Source organism: Amia ocellicauda, chromosome 5, assembly GCF_036373705.1.
Source record: "Amia ocellicauda isolate fAmiCal2 chromosome 5, fAmiCal2.hap1, whole genome shotgun sequence".
Taxonomy (NCBI): domain Eukaryota; kingdom Metazoa; phylum Chordata; class Actinopteri; order Amiiformes; family Amiidae; genus Amia; species Amia ocellicauda.
In genome coordinates this window covers 35,324,615-35,347,639 of record NC_089854.1, presented here as the reverse complement: position 1 = coordinate 35,347,639, position 23,025 = coordinate 35,324,615, and the positions used below count along the sequence as shown (strand labels likewise).

General features: G+C 39.5%; 3 protein-coding genes across 4 annotated transcripts in view; 1 reads left to right on the top strand and 2 right to left on the bottom strand.

The window, feature by feature from the left end:
- LOC136750138 (sortilin) overlaps positions 1–699 on the bottom strand; it is a 34,110-nt gene extending 33,411 nt beyond the window's left edge. The window contains exon 1 of the mRNA XM_066704946.1: positions 260–699. Within this exon, the coding sequence (XP_066561043.1) occupies positions 260–490 (231 nt within the window). The 5' untranslated portion in view covers positions 491–699. The remainder of the gene's footprint in view (positions 1–259) is intronic.
- Positions 700–1,163: 464 nt separating this feature from the next.
- cbll1 (Cbl proto-oncogene-like 1, E3 ubiquitin protein ligase) lies at positions 1,164–5,701 on the top strand. 2 transcript variants are annotated; one of them, XM_066704945.1, is made up of 6 exons: positions 1,164–1,206; positions 2,292–2,459; positions 2,869–2,969; positions 3,119–3,202; positions 3,357–3,430; positions 4,223–5,701. In XM_066704945.1, exons 1-6 carry the CDS (start codon positions 1,194–1,196, stop codon positions 5,301–5,303), a joined length of 1,521 nt encoding a protein of 506 aa, XP_066561042.1. In that variant the 5' UTR covers positions 1,164–1,193; the 3' UTR covers positions 5,304–5,701. The 2 variants fall into 2 exon arrangements, with proteins under 2 accessions (XP_066561042.1, XP_066561041.1); XM_066704944.1 differs by having other exon boundaries at positions 4,208–5,701.
- A 1,073-nt stretch (positions 5,702–6,774) lies between these two features.
- On the bottom strand, positions 6,775–21,620 carry LOC136750133 (chloride anion exchanger). The gene is made up of 21 exons (XM_066704940.1): positions 21,524–21,620; positions 20,891–21,084; positions 20,327–20,466; positions 19,908–20,018; positions 19,234–19,394; positions 18,787–18,951; positions 18,060–18,212; positions 17,781–17,863; positions 17,542–17,689; positions 16,650–16,763; positions 15,138–15,215; positions 14,762–14,857; positions 14,341–14,447; positions 14,096–14,165; positions 13,345–13,437; positions 13,167–13,262; positions 12,221–12,448; positions 10,193–10,247; positions 9,708–9,850; positions 9,533–9,595; positions 6,775–8,261 (listed from the first exon to the last, which is right to left on the bottom strand). Exons 2-21 carry the CDS (start codon positions 21,019–21,021, stop codon positions 8,235–8,237), a joined length of 2,262 nt encoding a protein of 753 aa, XP_066561037.1. The 5' UTR covers positions 21,022–21,084; positions 21,524–21,620; the 3' UTR covers positions 6,775–8,234.
- Positions 21,621–23,025: the final 1,405 nt, after the last annotated feature.

The following is a 23,025-nucleotide window of genomic DNA, read 5'->3' as shown; positions in this document are numbered from 1 at the left end:
AGCTAAACATCTGTTAATACTGTGCTATATATATATATATATATATATATATATATATATATATATATATATATATATATATATATATATAGTTATAGCCCTGCGTAATTTAGCCTGTGAACAGCATAGACTTCTCACCTCTCAGTTGGTGTAAATAACTTAGTGTGCATCCATGTCCCAGGAATGCAGGCTGAATATAGTGAGTAAGTTACCAGCTAAACCATGAAATAGAAACTGGCACCACGACCAGCATCATTACCTCGTGAGTGTTGTCTTCCAGTTTGGGCAGCTCTTCTGCGCTCAGTGTGACTTCACTGGGGGTGAAGCTGGAACTTCTGACTCCAGCATCCCTTCTGAATCTGGGGTTTATTTCCCGTGTTACCAGTGTCCTGGAAAACGTCTGTGTCCGATCGGCGTACGGCGCGAATCCAGCCGATACACCTGCAAGTAGTGGGAAGCAGACGGCCAGGACCCAGAGCGTCGAAGTCATCTTCGCAGCCCGACGAGGAAGTAACAGCGGCTCCCAGGCTGAGGCTGCTTTCACTTAGTGCCTGCCGAGCCTCGCACCTAGGCAGCAGTGCAGTAGGTGGAGGCTATTTCATTGTCAAAATAGTATGCAAATACCCACTTGCTGCTTCTAGAAAGGCTGAGAAAGCATTAATCATGTCTCAGGTGACATATTGCGTGCTTCATTTATTTCAAACGTTTGAATTGCATAAAAACAACGTTATTAGCTCGCAAATTACTTGTAGTCTATAGGCACTTCATATATATTTATTATTTTATTAGTATTATTTAATGTAGTCTATATATGTAATAATAATCATCCTAATCAAAATTAGCAGTACATGTACTATTCAATCGTTAGTATAAACCTTGATAGCAAAGACAAATTGGAGATTTGATGTATGCTTTTGCATGAAACATTTTCTATTTTGCATAGGTCTACTTCATAAAATTATATGAATGAATGAAACAACGTAAGACTCACTTTCAAATGTTTGTATTATTATTATTGTTGTAAACACATTAAAAATATATCACGTGTTTTGTATTTGTATTGTCGTCATGTTGCACAAAGCTCGGGGTATTTTTTTTTGGAAAATCACACCTCCCTCGTCATTCTCCACTTCCGCTGAAAGCCACGCCCCATCCACCGTCACTTCCGCTCCCATCGTGCAGCGCTCCGAACCATGGATCAGAATGGTAAGGAGGGAGTTTGTCCGTTTTCTATTTTATCTTTACTCTTTCTTAAGTCATTTTATTTAGATGCACGAATACACATTGAGGTTACGGACAAATTAGATATATATTTTTAGCCAGTTATCTGACCGAAACCCTAGCATAGTAGTAATCTAAATATTGCGGCCTTGTGAAGCCTTTCCCAACATCCATTGAAAGAGAGGAAGTGTTTTGCCAGAAGTGCATGTTGTGCTGGGATTCTTTCCGCATTACTTTTGGGTGATTTTGTTTTAAGGAATTAAATCAATGTTTATAAATGCGAAGTATCCGATTGTAAACCACGAGTGTTGTAAATTAGTAGTTTAACGTCACTGAGTGATGCGGCGACAGTCACCTGTTGTCTTCTGTGGGTTTCTCCCCCTGACCTGATGTGCGTTTCTGATGAGAAGTTAAAATTAGAGTCTGACAGTCGATAGAGGATGTCCAGGGCTGCTCATATTGGAAATCTGAGTTGTCTGTCTGCGGTGTGCGCACCTCGTATCGCCCTGATTCACCCGTCACAACATGCAGACTGGTCACTGTTTACGATCGCACAGCTCTGAACGGGAGAATGTACATTTGCCTTTACAACCTTCTAATTAATCTGCCTCACACGATCTTTTATCTCTTATAACTTCCTTGTAGGTGACACTTACACATCTCTGATTATATATTTCGGGTGGGATAAGGCAGAAAGAAACTTGATTGAAAACGCCTTTTTTAATATACGGTTTTCTCTAGTTTTATACCACTAAAGTAGCCCTTCAGCAAAATCTGTTTTATTAATTTACCGATCAATCTCATTCCGAGTGCTGATGTGATGCGCTTATATTCTGTACACTATTACGTTTTAATTAAAGACGTGTACCATTAACAGTATTTACTATACTACATGAACCTTAGCAAAAGGAATGGGATAGACTTTCTTTGCCAGTGGATTGTACCAAGGGACACAATGCATTTCTTAATATTAATAAAAAGCAACATTTTAATCAATAACAAAACTAATTTTACAAAAATGTACTGTCAATATTTCCAATATAAACATGCAGGAATCTGTTTGCTCCTAGACAATGACTTGCAAGGCACAGATGGATCTGGCAGTCTGGGGGGTCCTGATGTGCGGCGACGGATTCCCATAAAGCTGATCTCCAAACCAGCCATCAGGAACAAGCCAGTGGTCCGGCCGCAGAGAATAATGAACAGGATACCCTCCAAACCGCAGGCCGGGGATGAAGGTAACGCCACAACTCCTCTCTCCTCCGCTTGTGCACATTTGAGAAAGTAGAAATGAAAAAACATTGAATCTCTATTAGTTAAATCCCCGCAATTTGACAGTCAATAAGTAAGTGAGTGAGAAGGAAGGCTACACGTTTGCCTGACACATGGGAATGTCCGTTTCCACAAACAGCAGACTTTCTCCAGATTTTTTTGTTGTTGTTGTTGTTGCCAGAAGCAATCATTAAAAAATGAAATGTGTTGTTAAATATGACTTGAAACAATGTATACGTTTCAGTTGTTTCTCTGGAATTGTAGCCTGTATTTTGAAGACAACAAAGTTCATTACAGTAGAAGCATGTGTACTGCATTATTACACAATCTTTTCCTGTCCATTAATAATGCGTTCAATTTCTCATGTTTTTACAGACAGTTTTGGCTACGGTGAAGAAGAGAGGTATGAATGCAAAGCTGCAGAAATATTTGGAAGTCAGCGTAGATTTCCGCAGCAGATGTTTTGGGATTTTAAGGTATAATTCCTTCTGTTCATCGTTTTATTTCTCCTTCTCATTATTACTTATTAACCGATACACCTGAGCTGTTGCATGCATTGATTGTTTTGAGAGAAGGTTGTAATGTGTTATTCATGTTCTTTCTATTTGTCCTTTTGTTTCCACAGGTTAATTTGATTGGTGAGAAGGATGACACGCCCATTCATTTTTGTGATAAGTGTGGCCTCCCTATCAAGATATATGGACGGATGGTAAGGGAAATATTTCATTCATTCATTTAATTCTTCAAGAGCATGTTTATTTTCCATATTTGTTAAAAGTGCATTGAATCTCATTATAGAAAAAGCTAAATAATGACAGCTGATTACAGACTTTTTTTTATTTCATTTGTTTTTTTATAAACAGATTCCTTGCAAGCATGTGTTCTGCTATGAGTGTGCTGTTATACATGAGAAGAAGTGTGACAAGATGTGTCCAGGGTGAGTTTGCATTATATTTTTTCCCAGTAGATTCCTGATGTATTTTGGTACATTCCTGATTGTGTGCATCACTGTTTCAAGCAGGATAATTCTTATTTTCACATAACTAGACGTTATTCTGGAGGCAGTGTTAATATGCACAGTCAGGAGACCAAGTGAGTGATGCATAGGGCTGGTTTCACAGACCCAGACACGTCCTGGATTATCTCATGTTATTGTAGGTAGAGTAGTCCAAGACTAGTGCTAATCAAGGTCTGGGAAAGCAGCTCTATCAGCGATCTGTGTGTGATTTAGTATTCAAACGCTGGCAAAAGGATTCTGCTCAATCAGAGAAACAAAATTGGACAGATCCGATCTCCACTTGGCAGAAATATCAGTTTTAGATTCCCCTTGAAGTAAGTGGCTGATAAAGAATAAAAGCAAATGACCTTTGATTACAGCCCTGATTACAATTACATTTTGTACTGCAGCGTTACAATCTTACACAACCTTTGAAAGTCTGTTACACCACTAAAATGTATTGCTGTATCAGTGCAATAGGCCACATTACTAGTTTTATGTTATATAACTATATTAAAGTTAATGCTATATTTAAAATAACTGAGCAAAATGTTATCGTGTACAAATAAGACTAACATTTCAATAGTCCTGTAGTTACACTTGGAATGAATATTATAAAATATTAAAGAGTATAAAAGTCTACTGCAGAAGATAGTCTGGGCTGAACTGTGATGTAATGCCAATGAGTTCATTTCCCCTTACTAAATCTAAGAGCAGGTTCTCTCTCTACAGCTGCAACGACCCCGTCCAGCGCATCGAGCAGTGCCTGCGGGGCTCCCTCTTCATGTGCAGCATCGTGCAGGGCTGCAAGCGGACCTACCTATCTCAGAGGGACCTGCAGGCCCACATCAACCACCGCCACATGAGGGCCGGCAAGCCAGCGGTGCCCCGTGCCCAGGGCGATGGTCTGCTCCTGCCCCCCATGGCTGGACCCACTGCCTCGGAGCTGCCCGAGCGCTTCCTGCTGCCGCCGGACAAGCACCACCTCCCTCACCTGCCCAAGCCTCACGTCCTGATCGCGCCGCCGCCCCTGCAGCACGTGAGTCACGAGCACTACAGCCAGCCTCACGAGGACCTGCGTGCGGCCCAGGCCCCGCCCTCCTCCTCCGACCTGGCCGCGCTGGGCCCGCCGCGCTCCGTGGCGCAGGAGACCTTCCGCATCTCTACCGTCACAACCCGCAAGCACAGTAACCTCATCACCGTGCCCATCCAGGACGACTCCGCCAGCTCTGGCACCAACCCCTCCCGCGAGCCCCCCCAGCCGGCCCCCGGTCCCGTGCCTCCCCACCACCACCCCAACGAATACGGCAGCCAGCAGGTGGTGTCCCACCCGCACCACATGATGGCACCGCAGCAGCACTACGGCCCACCGCCGCCCCCGCCCCCACCCATCAGCCACCCCATGCAGCACCCGCCCCAGGGCTCCGGGACTCCGCACATGGTGTACAACCAGGCGCCCCCACCGCCCATGTCGTCCGCCCCGCCCCCCATCACCCCGCCCCCAGGACACATCATAAACCAGATGCCGCCCTACATGAATCACCCTCCGCCGGGCCCCCCCCCACCGCAGCATGGCGGCCCCCCCGTCAGCGCGCCCCCACCTCACCATTATAACCCCGGCTCCATGCAGCAGTTTTCTGAAGACCAAGGGACACTTAGTCCTCCTTTCACCCAGCCGGGAGGACTGAGTCCAGGGATATGGCCGGCACCAAGGGGCCCCCCTCCACCAAGGATGCAGGGGCCCCCACCTCAGGGCCAAATCCCAGGACCCCACCACCCTGACCAGTCACGCTATCGCCCCTACTACCAGTAGACCCGTGGTGAATGAGGCGTTAGTGCATCACTGTTTGTGTGCCCCTCTTGCAATCATTCGCTATAAATTGAACAATGTTAATGAACAGGTCTTAATTTGTATTTAGGTTTGGCTGTTTAAGTTAATCAGCTGTTAAACAAAAACAGAAAAACATGGTCACAATAAGGACTTGCGTGTAACTATGGATATCTTTGTTTCTGTAAAAAAGAATGATTTTCCTGTTCAGAAGGTTGTTTAAGGGTTTAACATTATTGACATTACTTCCTAGACAAGCTGTATATACAAGTGGAGAGAATTTTTAAAACGCACTGTATCTGATTTTCTTACATATTGTGTTCAGGATTTAGCTACATCAGAGTCTGTTTTGTTACCACATATAAATAAATTTTAAAAAGTGATTGTGCACTGAAAATGTTTTTATTCCATGCGACTATGTGATTCCGTGTCCATTTGTATGAAATGTTCTCATTAATTTGATTCCTGTGGAGTGGAAGTCAAATGTTTACACCTGTACACATAGCTTAAAATAATATTAATGAATATATTTATATCTATAATATTTGTAGATATAAATATTTATAGATATAAAATACATTTTTACCAATGAAACCTGTGTATATGTTCAACTCCAAATATAGGGGTGTGTCTTATACTGTGAGTGTGTGTCATTGGACTGTTGAAATAGGGTTTTTACAGCATTACACTATTGCATGGGTGGGGTCTTGTAACTTATATAAATGATTTAGTGTGGAAAGTTAAAATCCTGGGTGAAGCATTATAAGCAGTGGCAAAAAGGGATATTCATATGAACAGATTGGGTACGGTTGTGGAAGGATGGGAATTTTCCTAATGACTCCACGTGAATGTTTTCAGGAATTCAGTGAAAGGTCTCTTGATTGAGCCGACGTAGCTTTCTGAATAGTTTATTTATTAACATTTATAGCCAGTTGATCCCGTTTGTTTAATTGTCCTCCATTTGGATTTAGTGAGTAGTACGTACAGGGTTATCTCCAATAATGTTGTCAATTGGTAAACATAATGGGTTGGTGACATGTGGATAAAAGTTTTACTTTAACTACAAGAACACAATCAAAATTAAGTGCATGTATGTATGCTTATATTTAGAGTGAGTTGTGAATGGCAGGTATATAAGGAAGGAATGGCTCCCTCTGCTGGAATACTTACTCCACTGCCATGGAGAAAATAACAGAAAGACACTTCTATATAAGACAGACAGGTGTATCTACATTGCACCGTTACCTGAGTAGGGCGTTAGGGTAGATTCCCAGACAAATTCAGAATTATATTGTTTGAGTCACTGGCTTTGACTATGATTTGGGTTAGAGTTACTTATTCAAAAAATAATTTAAACAGACTACACTACCTTTCTGTGACCTTGCTATGGACCTTGCTGTGTGTTCTAAGAGGGTTATTCTTTTCACCTAGGTAAATAATTTACAAAAACAAGAAATCAAGCCAGCAAAACTATTTTTATTTCTTATTCTTATTTTTTCTTATTCATGTAATATTTAGCATGTCAGTGACATTGCTTTGCAAAGTCTTGGGTCACACCACATCATTCTCACTGATTATAGTCTGATCTTCCTCCCAAATAATCAAAATAGACCTTTAGTTTGAATTGCTATTGCTTTATTGTACGACTAAGTACTTCTACTCAGAACAGTATATACATTGGAATATGCTATACAAAATTCTAACTGTAAAATCAAACGACAGAATTACTTGCAATAGCAAAGTACCAATATATGATGTTAACCGGGTTGTGTTATGTTATGTTGTAAGGAAATCTCAGAATGGAAATGCAGTGTGTGTGAGATTGTTTTGTATTTCTCTGCACATGTACTTGTGTTTATTGTTGGACTATGCCATCATGACAAAGCCTGCTGCAGCTGGAAGTATTCAAACCCTTCACTTGAAACAGTAATTCTGGGACTCATTTAATGTAATGCTTAATTTAATGCTTAATACATATTAATCATTACACTATACTTAGCTACATCCGTTCAGATTTTGCTGAACCCTGACCTGGAGAGGTTCTGGAGAGCTGATCTGAGTGGGTGTTTCACTGTGGACTGTCTGGCACCCGATAGAAACCACACCAGAACACTGTACAACCCCCTGCCATTTAAAAACACAATACTGCTGCCAGGTTCCAGTCTGCATTGCGGTATACCTGCTTCTGTTCCCTGCCCTGAAGTCTGGTGCTCACATAAAATACAATTGACAAATGGGGCCGTCCTCTTTGAAAGATCTCAGCAAGATCATGCCAGTGACAGTGGATATCAGCTGTATGTGGCTTCTTATCATCTTTACCATAACAGCATTATACATTAATCTTCAGCACTATAATTTGAAATGTACAATTATTATTTTTTTAAACCTTGTGATACACAGATAAAATTGAATCATGCACTTTAAAAAAAAGAGTATTTAAAATAAATCTTCCCTATTTACAAAACATTTTCAGACAAAATGCTATTTAATAGGACAATGAAAATGAAATACATCTCATCTTGGTTGAAGAATATTTGAGGTGTGACCTGAAGCTTTTTTTCTCTGACCCTAGTTTATCTAGTTCAAATCAGGTTTGCTCTACCTTGCAATTTCCAGTTTATATTATGTAAAACTTTTGCCAAGAATAAGTTGTAATAAGTTTTTGTTTTTGCCAATTGTTTGTAAAGGTATGAAGTCTCAATAATATAATTAGTCAGCACTCAAAATCAAGCTCAGCTTCCCTAATGGTCTCCTTTTTTGAAGAAAGGTGAAACTGAGTAATGCGAAGTAGCACTCACATCAATAAGCTGTTCAAACTGTAGTGTCCCTAGAACTCATACTGCCTTTTCATTGATAGGAGAACAGGAAGGATTGTCCAAATGTTTATTTTCTAGTGCTGGGATCTCTGTCAGAATTTTAAAATTTCGTCTCAGGGTCTGGAACCTGTGAACAGAAGAAAACACAAATATTAGTATGTTTATACAGTACTGTGCAGAAGTTTTAGGCAGGTGTAAAGTAAGAATGCTTTCAAAAATAGACATGTTAACATATTAACATATTATATTTATCAATTAACTAAATGCAAAGTGAGTGAACAGAAGAAACATCTACATCAAATCCATATTTGGTGTGACCACGCTTTGCCTTCAAAACAGCATCAGTTCTTCTAGGTACACTTGCACACAGTTTTTGAAGGAACTCGGCAGGTAAGTTGTCCCAAACATCTTGGAGAACTAACCACAGCTCATCTGTGGATTTAGGCAGCCTCAGTTGCTTGTCCTTCTTTACGCTGAAGATAGTTCTTAATGACTGTTGCTGTATGTTTGGGGTCATTGTCATGCTGCAGTATAAATTTGGGGCCAATCAGATGCCTCCCTGATGGTATTGCATGATGGAGAAGTGTCTGCCTGTACTTCTCAGCATTGAGGAGACCATTCATTCTGACCAAATCCCCAACTCCATTTGCAGAAATGCAGCTCCAAACTTACAATGAACCTCCACCATGCTTCACTGTTACCTGCAGACACTCATTCGTGTACTGCTCTCCAGCCCTTCGAAAAACTGCCTTCTGCTACAGCCAGATATTTCAGTAAGCATGATGCGTCTCATCTGCTGCAGTAAGTTTCCTTGGCCGACCACTGCGTCTACGGTCATCAACGTTGCCTGGGAGAGACCTTGCTGATGCAGTAGAACTAACTTGTGTCTTGTTGCTGTGCTCAGTCTTGCCATGGTGTATGACTTTTGACACTAAACTGTCTTCAGTTGTCTAACACCTTGTTAGCTGAGTTTAGCTGTTCCTCACCCAGTTTTATTTGTCCTACACAGCTGTTTCTGTTTCAGTTTATGATTGTGTTTCAACCTACATTTTGAATTGATGATCATTAGCACCTGTCTGGTTTAATTGTTTAATCATACACCTGACTATATGCCTACAAAATCCCTGGCTTTGTGCAAGTGTACCTAGAAGAATTGATGCTGTTTTTATGGCAAAGGGTGGTCACACCAAATATGGATTTGATTTAGATTTTTCTTCTGTTCACTCACTTTGCATTTAGTTAATTGATAAATATATTCTATTAACATGTCTATTTTTGAAAGCATTCTTACTTTACAGCATTTGTTCACACCTGCCTAAAACGTTTGCACAGTACTGTATGTTAGTTAACAAATACACCCCCCTGAAAGCAAAAAAAAAAAAAAAAACAGTGACTTACTTCACTCTCTCTCTTTCTCAAGCTGCCACTGCCCTGACTGACTTTGAAGCTGTGATAATTATTCTGAAAGAAAAAAAATGAGGGATTTAAAATTAAATCACTGGCACTGTTTTAATATATCCTAAAACAGCACAGCAAAGCATATCACATGACTCAGTACTATTGGGTGCCATACCTTCGATGCCTTCAGATCCTCTGTGTGGTCCGGATGTTTCTCCAGGATGCACAGCATGGCGTCATGGAGGGTCAAGAAGAAGATTGAGGTCTTGATCTCATTGTCAAAAAATCCACATTCATGTAGTTTGTCCAAAATATAACCTACATCCAAGAAGAGAAGAGTTCATTTTCGACAATCAAACAGCTTCACAATGACACGACTGATTATTGCACCATCAGAAATTAGAAGGCTTAAACATCTAAGATTGCTATTAAAATGTTTTAAATTAATTCTGTAAGTTTAATTCTGAAGGATAAATCATAGCCGACAAATGTTTTATTTTGCAATAATTGAATGTATGCTCCAAATATGAAAGTTTAAGCAATGGTAATACATGTTGCAGGATTGTTGTAATTTGTTATATAATCACATATAACTTGATATTTCTGTCGGAAAATTAAAACAGAACATAATCTGTCACACCCTCATTTATAGAAACTTACAGTCGCATGCTACAATGTAGACATCCACCTCAACTCGTGTAAATTCCTTCAATGTCTGTAAAATACACAACACTTTCAATTAGAATTCACACCAAATGTTTTTCCAGTCAACACTTTTGTATGACTTGAAACACAAAACTGAAGTAAAACACTGAACATTGCTCTATGACCTCCTATTGATATTATCATATTTGTGGCGAAAGCAGTTTTTATCTCTTAAATTAGGTAATGTAATATATTTACTGCTCTTTTCATGTAATCATATACAGTGAGGGAAAAAAGTATTTGATCCCCTGCTGATTTTGTACGTTTGCCCACTGACAAAGAAATGATCAGTCTATCATTTTAATGGTAGGTGTATTTTAACAGTGAGAGACAGAATAACAACAAAAACGCATTTCAAGAAAGTTATAAATTGATTTGCATGTTAATGAGGGAAATAAGTATTTGATCCCCTATCAATCAGCAAGATTTCTGGCTCCCAGGTGTCTTTTATACAGGTAACGAGCTGAGATTAGGAGCACTCTCTTAAAGGGAGTGCTCCTAATCTCAGCTCGTTACCTGTATAAAAGACACCTGTCCACAGAAGCAATCAATCAATCAGATTCCAAACTCTCCACCATGGCCAAGACCAAAGAGCTTTCCAAGTATGTCAGGGACAAGATTGTAGACCTACACAAGGCTGGAATGGATTACAAGACCATCGCCAAGCAGCTTGGTGAGAAGGTGACAACAGTTGCTGCGATTATTCGCAAATGGAAGAAACACAAAATAACTGTCAGTCTCCCTCGGTCTGGGGCTCCATGCAAGATCTCACCTCATGGAGTTTCAATGATCATGAGAACGGTGAGGAATCAGCCCAGAACTACACGGGAGGATCTTGTTAATGATCTCAAGACAGCTGAGACCATAGTCACCAAGAAAACAATTGGTAACACACTATGCCGTGAAGGACTGAAATCCTGCAGCGCCCGCAAGGTCCCCCTGCTCAGGAAAGCACATGTACAGGCCCGTCTGAAGTTTGCCAATGAACATCTGAATGATTCAGAGGAGAACTGGGTGAAAGTGTTGTGGTCAGATGAGACCAAAATCAAGCTCTTTGGCATCAACTCAACTCGCCGTGTTTGGAGGAGGAGGAATGCTGCCTATGACCCCAAGAACACCATCCCCACCGTCAAACATGGAGGTGGAAACATTATGCTTTGGGGGTGTTTTTCTGCTAAGGGGACAGGACAACTACACCGCATCAAAGGGACGATGGACGGGGCCATGTACCGTCAAATCTTGGATGAGAACCTCCTTTTCTCAGCCAGGGCATTGAAAATGGGTCATGGATGGGTATTCCAGCATGACAATGACCCAAAACACACAGCCAAGGCAACAAAGGAGTGGCTCAAGAAGAAGCATATTAAGGTCCTGGAGTGGCCTAGCCAGTCTCCAGACCTTAATCCCATAGAAAATCTGTGGAGGGAGCTGAAGGTTCGAGTTGCCAAACGTCAGCCTCGAAACCTTAATGACTTGGAGAGGATCTGCAAAGAGGAGTGGGACAAAATCCCTCCTGAGATGTGTGCAAACCTGGTGGCCAACTACAAGAAACGTCTGACCTCTGTGATTGCCAACAAGGGTTTTGCCACCAAGTACTAAGTCGAAGGGGTCAAATACTTATTTCCCTCATTAACATGCAAATCAATTTATAACTTTTTTGAAATGCGTTTTTCTGGATTTTTTTGTTGTTATTCTGTCTCTCACTGTTAAAATACACCTACCATTAAAATTACAGAATGATAATTTCTTTGTCAGTGGGCAAACGTACAAAATCAGCAGTGGATCAAATACTTTTTTCCCTCACTGTAACACAAGCGCAAACTGTTGCCCGAACCTCTGTTCATATTCATTTTCATCATTTTCTCTACCAACCTTCCTCACCATTGGACCCATTGCAGTGACAAGCATGCTGCCAAACACCATGGCTCTTACAGTCCTTAAACCTCATTGTTTCAGTTCAGTTATTGTCATAGCTCATTTTACCATTTTAAGGCCATTAATTCCAGACATGTCAAGGAACGAAACTGCTGCGAAGTCGAGGATGATGCTGTGTATGTCAATCCTGGGGACTGTGATGTTGCCGGGGAGATCAGTGTTCCAGTTGATCTGAACAGGCAGGCCGGCAAAGTCTGTGGGCTGGTCCAGATCTTCCATGTTGCTTTCGTCTTCAGACTCTTCAATGGGAGCTGATCCAGTGTATAGCAGACCTTTCTGCAGGGGAGGGAAAGTACATTTTTCTCACTGCCCATCTTGTTGGTATTTATACATATACATATATACATAGCACCTCTGCGTGCTATATCCAGCTTTCATTAAGCAGATTTAACAGCAGCTCTTCCAATTTTAATTCACATTTTAGTCAGCCCACCCTTAGGTCAAAAAATGTACTTCATTTTGAGATTCCACTGTGTGAAGTGAACACATTAATAATAACAATCAATTCCTTTTATATCTTCTTTGACTTCAACAATTTCAACAAAATGTGAGCAAAGCAGAGCTGCAGACGAACCATGTATTCTAATCTGATTGTGTTTTATGAGATTATTGTCTTTGTGGAAAGACATTTCTTTGTATAGGAGATTCTGAAAATAAATATAGTTTCTGGCCAATTAAATATTATCAGGCATCTCAACCAATGGAACATCTAGTTGCTCCTATTAAAGGAGTTTAATATCAGGAAAGAAACAAATAGTTAGGGCTTTATTGCACTGTTATCTCTCTAGCTGATAAGCTTTATTAAATTGATATTTCTCAATACTCCAGAAAGGCTCTTAAAAGAGTAATAAACAATATAACCTATGTTGCGACCTAATGCAGAACTGTGACTTGTACTAGCTATGGATAAGGACTTGTGTTTCCATCCAACAGTTTTACAGTCACTATGCTGGAGTTCAAGGTTTAGGTTATAGAGATGCAATTAAGAACTCACTGGTGTTATCTGCAGCTCTCCATTCTTCAAAAGTTTCTTTATTTTCCTCAGGGCCTTGTTCCTCTTGCGCAAGATCCGGAGTGGATTAAATCCCACCTGAAGCAACATCACAGAAAACGTATTATGGCTGTTGGATCACTAATCAGTTCACTGAGGATTAATAATCAGACAATCTTACCGCAGCATTGAGTTTGTCCCTAAAGAACTCGATGTTGGCAAAGAAGATCGGTGAAGGGATTCTGAAGATCTTCACGCCGTCTGGTTCATAAATCTGAAAGACAGAAATCAGAAGGGAAAGCATCAGGACCACAGCCGCTTCTCTGTTGCTGGTGTTCCAGGTTAGAGGCTGAAAATCCTCAAATCAAATATCGTTTTTTTTATTTTATTGATTTATTGTTTGTTTTTTGTCTGGGTTGGGGATTCTTTAGCATTTGACCTGTTTATGCTGCTTCTATATAAGGAATATAAAGCAAGAACAAAATGAACTGTAGCACTGTGATTTGGCTGTCTAAATATACACAGCAAGGTAGTTGCATCGACGAAGCTCTCTATTGTCACCTTCTACATTAGGCTTTGCATACTTCAACAAAACTATATTCTATCATGTAGGTTTTAAGAAAACATTCACCATATTAGTTCTATCTATGCCTGAAGACAGAATTGCTTTCTTTTTGAATTGTAGGCCTAGTTATTTTTAAAAGATTCTGCTCTTCAAGTTACGCCCTCTTGCTTAAGTGTGATTATGCTCACTAATAGCACAAGGAGTTGCAAAATGACATGGTCTGTGAAGTGCTTATCACTTTTATTTAATCCATGACGTACATGCAAGTTGGTGATAATTCAGCATTGTACAGTTGTAATTGATTGCACATCACTAGGTGGTTGAATGGTAAGATGGAGATACACAGAGGAGACTCAGAGGAACTTACACTCAGGTAATCTTTCCTGTCCCTGTAGATATCTGTTCCCTTGATGTTGGCCAGTACGGAACAGCGTGGGCTGTAAAACAGTCAGGTGGCAAACACTTATCTCTCAGGTATGTAACAGTTCATTCACGGTTATCTCTGTTTTGTTCAGTATTGGTATTTAAATGGCATGTCATACTGACTCACTGATTTAAATGAATGCTATATAAATAAAATGTATAATATTATTTTTAAGAATTCATACTTACAACTGTGTCCTGAAGACAACAGTAAGAAGTTCAATTCCCAGCCCAACAGCCAGTCCAAGGTCGAGCCCAAGGAAGATGGAAGCAACAAAAGTAACCACCCAGACAATCTGCGAGCAAGAAGAATAGTTTCTGGGTCACACTTTTGAATCCTATGCATACATAATCTTTTTTTTTAAATAACGTAAAACTGAATGAGGAAAGAGCAGGAAAGAAAATCAGATGTTCTGCTCTCCTGCAGCATTATAGAAATCTGTGAATTGTTAATTTTCTGTGAATTGTTGCATTGTGCTCTAATGGTCTTGAGTCCACAGCCTGAGATAAAATATGCGGATACTGATGCTTAATTTGCTGTGTTATATTTCTGGGGGTGTGGGATCTCGTTGTTCAGCACACTGGCGTTGCAGGTGCTGTAAATACTCACACAGTCAGGCTTGTCCTTTTTCCAAAGATAAGGGATCTCTCTGACTTGCATCAGCATCCCCTTCAAGTTGACAACCACCAACGCTCCCAGCACAGACTGCAATCACACAGTTATAAGCAGTTAAAGTCTGAGCAGCTAAGTCTAAACAAATAACTAAACTAAATACAGACAGAGCTAAACTGTACTTCAAATATAAGACAAAACACATACACACACATTCCAGACAGCACTACACAGGTGAAAATCTGTTCAGACATAACATAATACACACATAGTCACATACACACACACTTTATATATATATATATATATATATATATATATAAAGTTTTCAGAAATATATTTATGTATTTATAGTGTGGGAATGTCAGATTACCGTCTGAAGTGGCTCTAGAAGGAAGCCAATTCCCACTGTGACAATCATTGCCACCATAGCAGAGAGGAGACCAGCAATCTGTGAAAATAAAATGTCAATGTTTTATATTGGTGTTTTATTTGATGTGAAACATTTGAAAAAATGACACCATAAACTGATATAATTTCTCATATCTTCCTTTTTTTGCTTCCGTGACTTACTCATCTCTTGTAAAATTCCCATAAAATATTAACATTTTTAAATGTTATAGTAAAAGACAAGTGTATCCTCCAAAGGCTGATTTCATATATCTCATAAATGTTATAGCTGCAGGTTAGGGTTCCTGGCAGAGTTTACATTTGATTTGCAGGAGGGGGGGCGAAGCTTGCCATTTCCAAACGGATTGGAGTGTCAAAGAATATTCTTTCTGTTTGCATTGTTTTTCCCAGTTTTTGTCCAATTCCATTTTGTGGTCTTTGAGTTGCAGAAACAGGAAGAAAATAATGTTTTTAGAATTCATGTTTTGTGTGTCTGTTACAATAGCTCAAAACACAGCAGTGTATGTCAGAAGATTACAGAACCGGTACAAAAGGACTGTCTCAGCCTGGCCCACGAGTGAGATGGGGGGGAAACATCTCCTGTACCAGCCCATGCCAAATACCCCACCATTGCCCCATCTTACAATCACCACAGGAATACCACCACTGCCAGGGCCAGGAACCAGAAAACCAAAGGCAGCAGAAGGGCAGACCTGTACTTTGAAACGTCAGTCTTCAGGGGGTCACCAGAGCAAGGGTCAGGAAAAAAACACTCCAAAGCCACCAACCATTCTGACAACAATCTGTCTCCTTCCAGAGATGGCCCTGGGTGACTGTGGTGATATCACAGGGGTGAAGACCTCTTGGTTGGCCTCCTCTCCACAGGCTTGTAGTCCTGATCTGGAGATATCTACTTTGCGTCAGTGTTGAAGTACTGAAAGATGTCCTGAGAGAGAGCTGCCCAGTGACAGCAGCGTAGGAAGAGAAACATTTTCTTGTTGTGTTGTTTTTAACTGGATTGTGTCCTTTGCGAAATAAGAACATATACAAAGGTTATAAAGCTGAGGAGGCCTTTTCATCCTCCAGGCTCATTTAATTACACACCAGTTTTGAACGGAACCAAGGATCTAATCATGATGTATTTTTAAGGTGATCTCAGGGTCTCTGCTTCGACGACACAGCTGGGAAATTGGTTCAAGACTCCTACAATTCTCTGTGTAAAGAAGCGCTTTCTGTCTTCAGTCGTCCTCCTAATTTTCTCCTTTCCTCCTAATTTCCACTCTTGTCCTCTTGTCCACAGCCATGGTTGAAAATGGTGAAGTCAGCTACAATGGCCTTTATCAGTTCCATTGTCAGATCTTATTTCTATCAAGTCCTCTCTTAATCATCTAAATAACTGTTCTTGCTGACCATGTTGTTGAATTAAGCTAGTGCATTATGGGGGTGGGAAGCAGGTAACTCAAGTTTCAAGATGTCTATAGCGAATGTATTATACCTGAGTTTTGCCGCCGGTGCTTTCCTGCACAGCACTCCTTGAAAGAGATGTACAAGCTGCAAAACTTCTGAAACTTGCACCGAATATATTACTGACACCAAAAGCGATTAATTCCTGTGAAACAAAATGAACACACAATGAATGCATAGTAAGGTAATACAATGTTTTTTAATAGTATTCTAAAGTATGTTAAGTAAACACTAAAGCAATCAAGTGTGCGGTGTGGGTGCCAGGATTTGAAACATCTGCGTAAGAGTGAGGCAGTACAAGAAAAATGCAAAACAATTAAAAGAAAACCGAGGTCAGGAAGCTTGATTTTCTGTGTTGCATAATTCAAAACAACCACAGTGTTTTAACCTTTTCTTTTATAATAATTTACCTTTACTGTATTTCTGCCTTTATAGCTGGGTTAGTCATTACAGGGCATAATTTGGATCATTGTGTTTTACTACGTATTGTTTTATGATGCATGCAATTTGAAACTTATGATCAAAAAAACATTCTTGGGTCATATAACTAAATGTGAAGGTCTTTCAGGGGCAGCCAGAGGCACAAGTGGTAAAGCTAAACCCACAATGTGGGTTGTGAGAAACCTGAACTCAGGGTGATGACTTGATTCAGAAGGCAAAGTCACTGACAGAATCGGCAGGAAGAGAGATTTGTGTTGTTTCTTTGAGTGTTCCTACAGAAGCCTTCAGGTTACCAGTGAGGTTAAATATGCAGTATGTATGTAATACAGGGACATGTTAACAGTGGTGGGGTTTTATTTTTAGAGTTGAAGCCACATACTAACATTAATTACTTTGGGTTACTGTTTTCTAAATATATAACAGATTCGTTTGTTTAGTTTCATTTTCTTAAGTCTGGTTTCAAACACTGCAGTAAAGCTTACCTGGTTGCCATCGATAAGATAATCATGTTTAACAGAGTAAACTTTTGCAACAGAAAAGGCAATTGCAAATGCCACAATTGCCATGGAAAAGGCATCCATGACACTGAGCTGTAAGATTTCTAAATTTGGGGCCATTGGGGACTCATACCTTAAAAGAGAAGAGAATGTACAGCATTATTAAAATATTCCTTTGTCTTTAGATTTTTGTTTTCAATAGTTGTATTTCTTAACCTGCTTACCCTTCTTTTAGCTTGCCAACAACACTAACCCCATATAGGGTCTGGAAGTCAAATGCGTAGGACACCCCACAAGCTATGACAGTCTGAAAAATGTAATTGATTCTTAGTCAACAACAACAACAGAAAGAGACGTATGTGACATTTCTATAATAATGCATAGCAAAAATACACTCCACAGTTCATAGTAACACTTGTTATACTGTTTTAGTCTGCACTACACTGTGTAGTATTTCTCCCTGACCAGAGGCTCCCAATGGTCAAGCCAACACAAACACTCACCATGATCACTTCAATGGGGATGGGGACTGGCAACTTGGCTTTGAATCTGTCATTAAGCTCCTTCACAATGAAGACAACAACCATGATGATTATGGAGGTAACCAGGTCTGGGATGTTTGTCTTGGTGATCTGAGAGAATATGCTCTCCAAGGTCTGACAAAGAATATCAGACAGAAAGACACTTTATAGCAAAGCAGCATGTGACGACAGAGCACCCCCCCCCCCCACTATTATCAATATTATCAATACCTAAATCAATCAGCCCTTGGCCAAGCAATCAGGAGGAGGTTTTGATTGACCAGTGTCAAACCTACGTATTAACTTAATTAATTTTAGATTGTAGACTGTAAGGGTACTACAATCTCCAAAACCACGCTATAAGAATTATGATGAAGTCCAGACCAGACCAGACCATAGCTCAGCACATTGAAACCTTTCAGAAACTATTTCAGGGCAATCAATATTTTTTTAAGGAACACTGTGTCGAATAAGAAAACTAATGTCACGGTGACCGGACAATATCTGATTACTTGAAAACCATGCCCTACACAAACTATATATTTTGTTTTTGGTCATATATACCTTTAAATACCTTAAATTAAAATGTATAATTTTATACTTAATGTTATTGTCATTTCTGCCCTGGTATTAAATCTAGTCATTCAACACTACATGAAGAAATATATGACACTCTGCACAGACAAGGCCACCAACACATTGTACTTACTCTAATGATAGCAAAGGCTCCATTTTCCCCACGAACAGTTAATCCTAATATGAATTTCAACTGGGAAACCAGAATGTGAACAGCGGCTGCCGTGGTGAATCCGGACACCAGGGTGTCAGACATGTAGATGACAATAAACCCAATCTGGAGCAGACCCAGTGCCAGCTGAAACAGAGGAGGAGAAGGCTGAGCTGTGCTGGCACAATTATGACTCATTATTAATATGATTTTATTATTGTGTATGAAATCATGGTGTTTGACAGGCTCTGGGCACGGGTTCTGCCTGCAGCCTAATTAAGAGAAAGTACGTTTTTAGCAGAAATCATGGATTTTTATATGGCAGATGCATTTGTAGCCTTCATCAACATAGGCTGCATAGAATTTACAAGGGATAGTCTATAATTGGGTTGGACGGGACGTGTCAGGTGAGTGGTAAATCAGTTTTACCTGAAAGATTCCTACTAGAAAAGTCACAGAGGCTGCCACCATCACTTGCTTATCTTGAAGAGACAGTCCCTCGAAGGCGGTGATGTTGGCTTGGGTCCCATTTTCTGGCACTATCCTCATGACGACTGAGCCCACCATTAAACTCAGCACTGGGAAGGGGCCTGTGTTAAGGAAACAGCCTCCTCAGTACAGTCCGACTCTGTTGACAACAGCCTCAAGATACCCTCTGAAAACGTGTTTCATGTCTCCTTTAATACAGCCATGTTGCCTTTATCTTGTTGTGGTTAGTTGAAGGAAACCCTAGGCCTGAGCTGTTCCAGACCCTCTCTGCACATAGTATATCTAATGTTGAAAGGGCAGACAGGCTCAGTACACTATGGACAATTCGTGAGCTCCGTGACATTTTATAGGAAAGTCTATTTATATTTCCTTTATTAGAACTAATTTTTGACTTTAATCTTTGTTAGGCTATTTAAATAAAACACTAGAAGTCTGGGCTGTTCCTCATCCTTTCTCAGCATGTGAACTTAACATTTAAACTGTCCCACTATGATTCACATAAATGTTCCCCAGGATGTGAATGTAATATGCTTTTCACTGAACTGAGTTGAAACAACCTTGCTATTTTCACTGGCAATACAATTCATACAAAACAGCAAAGGATGTATATTTACCTACTGATATATGCCTTGAAGTGCCCAAGAAGAAGTAAGTCAAAACTGGGAAGAAAGCTGTATACAGCCCATAACCAGCAGGAACAGAAGCCAGCAACGCAAAAGCCAGACCTAAACATGCATTCAGAAAGTGGGGTTTAGTTACTTTGCAATGGCCACAACTGACTATAGTCATATTGAAGATGAGAGAATACATGGTTTCAGAAAGGAGTGAGCATTTTTGATATATATATCTTAGTGTGGTGGAGGAATCTCTAATTATATACAAAAAAAGGAAACAGTTTCCTATGCTGAAGAGTTTTGTTCTGTAAACCACAGACAAAGGAGGACTACACTTCAAACAGGAGATAGGAGATAAGGGAAATTAAGCTATACATTAATAAAAGCAAAAATATAATCTGCACATTCATCTTGTTTACCTTGCAGAACAGCCACAAGTCCAGTGCTCAGGCCGGACACTATGTCACTCAAAAGCCACTCCTTGATGCGATAAATCCTGATCCAGCCAATGATAGGCAACAGGGACAAACCTGCATTTTTTGCTCTTTTTGAAGAACAGCTAAAATATTAAAAAGATGGGCTTTTCAGTCTCTAAAGATCACATACTCAATAAAACATTCTGCTTTCATGAGGTTAACACAGAAACTTAAAACCCCTCAATCAATACACAGAATATTGTGTGCTAGTAATTGTTAAGTGACTGAGGTTCAAGGCCTGGATTGACGATTTGTGATATACAGTGGTACTGGGACAGTTTAAGACAAAACTTTACTAATTTTAAGGTCCAGTTATTTTAAAAAGTTTTAATCAGTATTCCATAGCCTTAGACAAAACCTTCAGAAGCAAAACTGAAGACGTCCTCCCTCAGTTTGGCAACATCTACTGAAGAGTACAGATGTCAAATGACTGTACAATTCCCAAGTTTTTTCATTTTTTTCTACCATAATGGCATTCTAAAGTAAAATATTAATAAGTGGTCTTGCCTAAAATACTCCTTCACGTGATTCAGTAAGGATTTGTGTCGTCTTTGCACTCTCTCATTGTCTTCCTTGAAGGAGTCCTCTGAATACAGTGGCCGGGCCACAATGTACTGGCTGGGGGGATTCCTCATCATGGTAGTGCTGTGGAAGGAGAGGATGTCTCCGCAGTGCTGAAGTGCTGAATCTTGCCTCTGAAACTGAGCAGGAGTGGAGAAAGAACGATGTCAGCCCGAGCATCTGGGTTCATACACAACATCAAGTCTTCTTAAACTTCTTAAACTTCTTAATCCCAAACTCAAATTGTCCTTGTCTGAAGCATTAATCAAACAGAGAGTATAAGACTACTACAGCTAGAATGTATTTTTAGTACCTGGTTCTGAAAAACAGTGAATTTTGTTTAAAGCACAACCTTTCAGTCTCTTTACTAAAATCAATGGATAGAAAACACTGGATGACAAAAGTAGACACCCCCCTATGTTAACTGAATTGGCATTCACCAAACTTCAAAAAATACAGTCCAACTAATAATATGAATTTAATTAAATCTACTGCACAATAACATTGTTCTAATACAATTGTGTGAACTTCAGTAATATTCAATAAGTACAAAACCCATTTCCATTTCTGATTTCCTACCTGCTGCTTGGGTTGTGGCCACGGAGAGTCCTTTCAGAGATTCTAGACTGACTGTCCTGCCTCTTTGAGATGTACTCTGTAGGTTGTCCTAAGAAACTCTAAAGCTGTGTTGATCACTCCCATCCATAAATCCAGTCTTGGAACTTATCTCATCTTTAATAATTAACAGAAATTTAGATACTTTCTTTACAAGAATCTGGAGATTTATTTTTTTATCCTTGACCAGTGTTCTTTGAGATAAACATTTGGCTTGGTACAACTTTCTATTAAACAGACTGAACACAATTAAAAAGTAACAGAATTTGTACAAGTATAAAGACATATACATCTAAGGTGTTGCAGTCATTGTGAAACCAGACATTTAGCAAGTTTTCACACCTTAACAAAATCAGTACCAGTTTCCCTTATATAGATCTATAATGTGAGATACAAAGGTTCTGACTATACTAAATTAATTGGATTCGATTTGTTTCCCCAACCAAACACACTTATCTGAAAAACCACCACTGAACCAATTCACCTATAATTTACACCACAAAAAGATTAGTGTATATGTAAAAGAAAAATGAAAAAGAAAAATACAATTCTCTTATTTTTTCATGCTTATTCATGAATTGCTTAAGATTTTAAGTTTTTTCCACATTTAAGAAATAATTAAGCTTTTTCTTCTTCATTTATAAATATTTATGTATTTTTTAAATACTGAAATTAATGCTAATTTCTGTTTTGAAAAATAAACTTTTGCAGTATAAATAAATATTCATCTAAAATCTAATTCTTGGGTTTTGCAAACAAAATATTTAGCCATTAATTAAATTTATAACTTAATTCTTATATCTCGAGCTCACACACGAAATATTTAGCTTTGAATACAAAAAAATTTTCTGGGTTTTGCTAAATAAATATTTTGCTAATATGCTAATGAGTCCCACCCATCTGTTGCATGCCAGCCTTCTCTGCCCAATTGAGGCCTGGGATGTGGATGAGATCTACTGTGTTTTCATGCGTTGACTGGGTCATTGAGTTGTCTCACTGTGTTTTTGTCCTGCGGTCAGTGGATCTAGCAGTCATTGATTCACTCAGTGACAGACAGCCCGGTAAAAAAATATATAAAACCATCTCAGGAGGTGCAAGGGGGGTAAGGGCTAGAGGACCATTTCTGCCAGGGTGTTGTGTTTTTCCCCATTGGTTTCCCCATCAAGAACAATTCAGGACTCCCGAAACAATTTGACACTATGGCCAGGTGTTCTTTGCACATTTGAAAAGTCTGCGAACAACTGACAACAACAATATATATATATATATATATATATATATATATATATATATATATATATATATATATATTAGTTCAAAGTATTGAATCAAGCGGATTATCTATTTACTGGACTTATTTACAGTTTACCGCTACTGCTGTTTCTACTCATTCTTATCAATCATGCAGGAAAAGAGCCTTCAAGGCTACTCTCGGTCCATCTGACTAGGAACAAGTTTAACAAAGT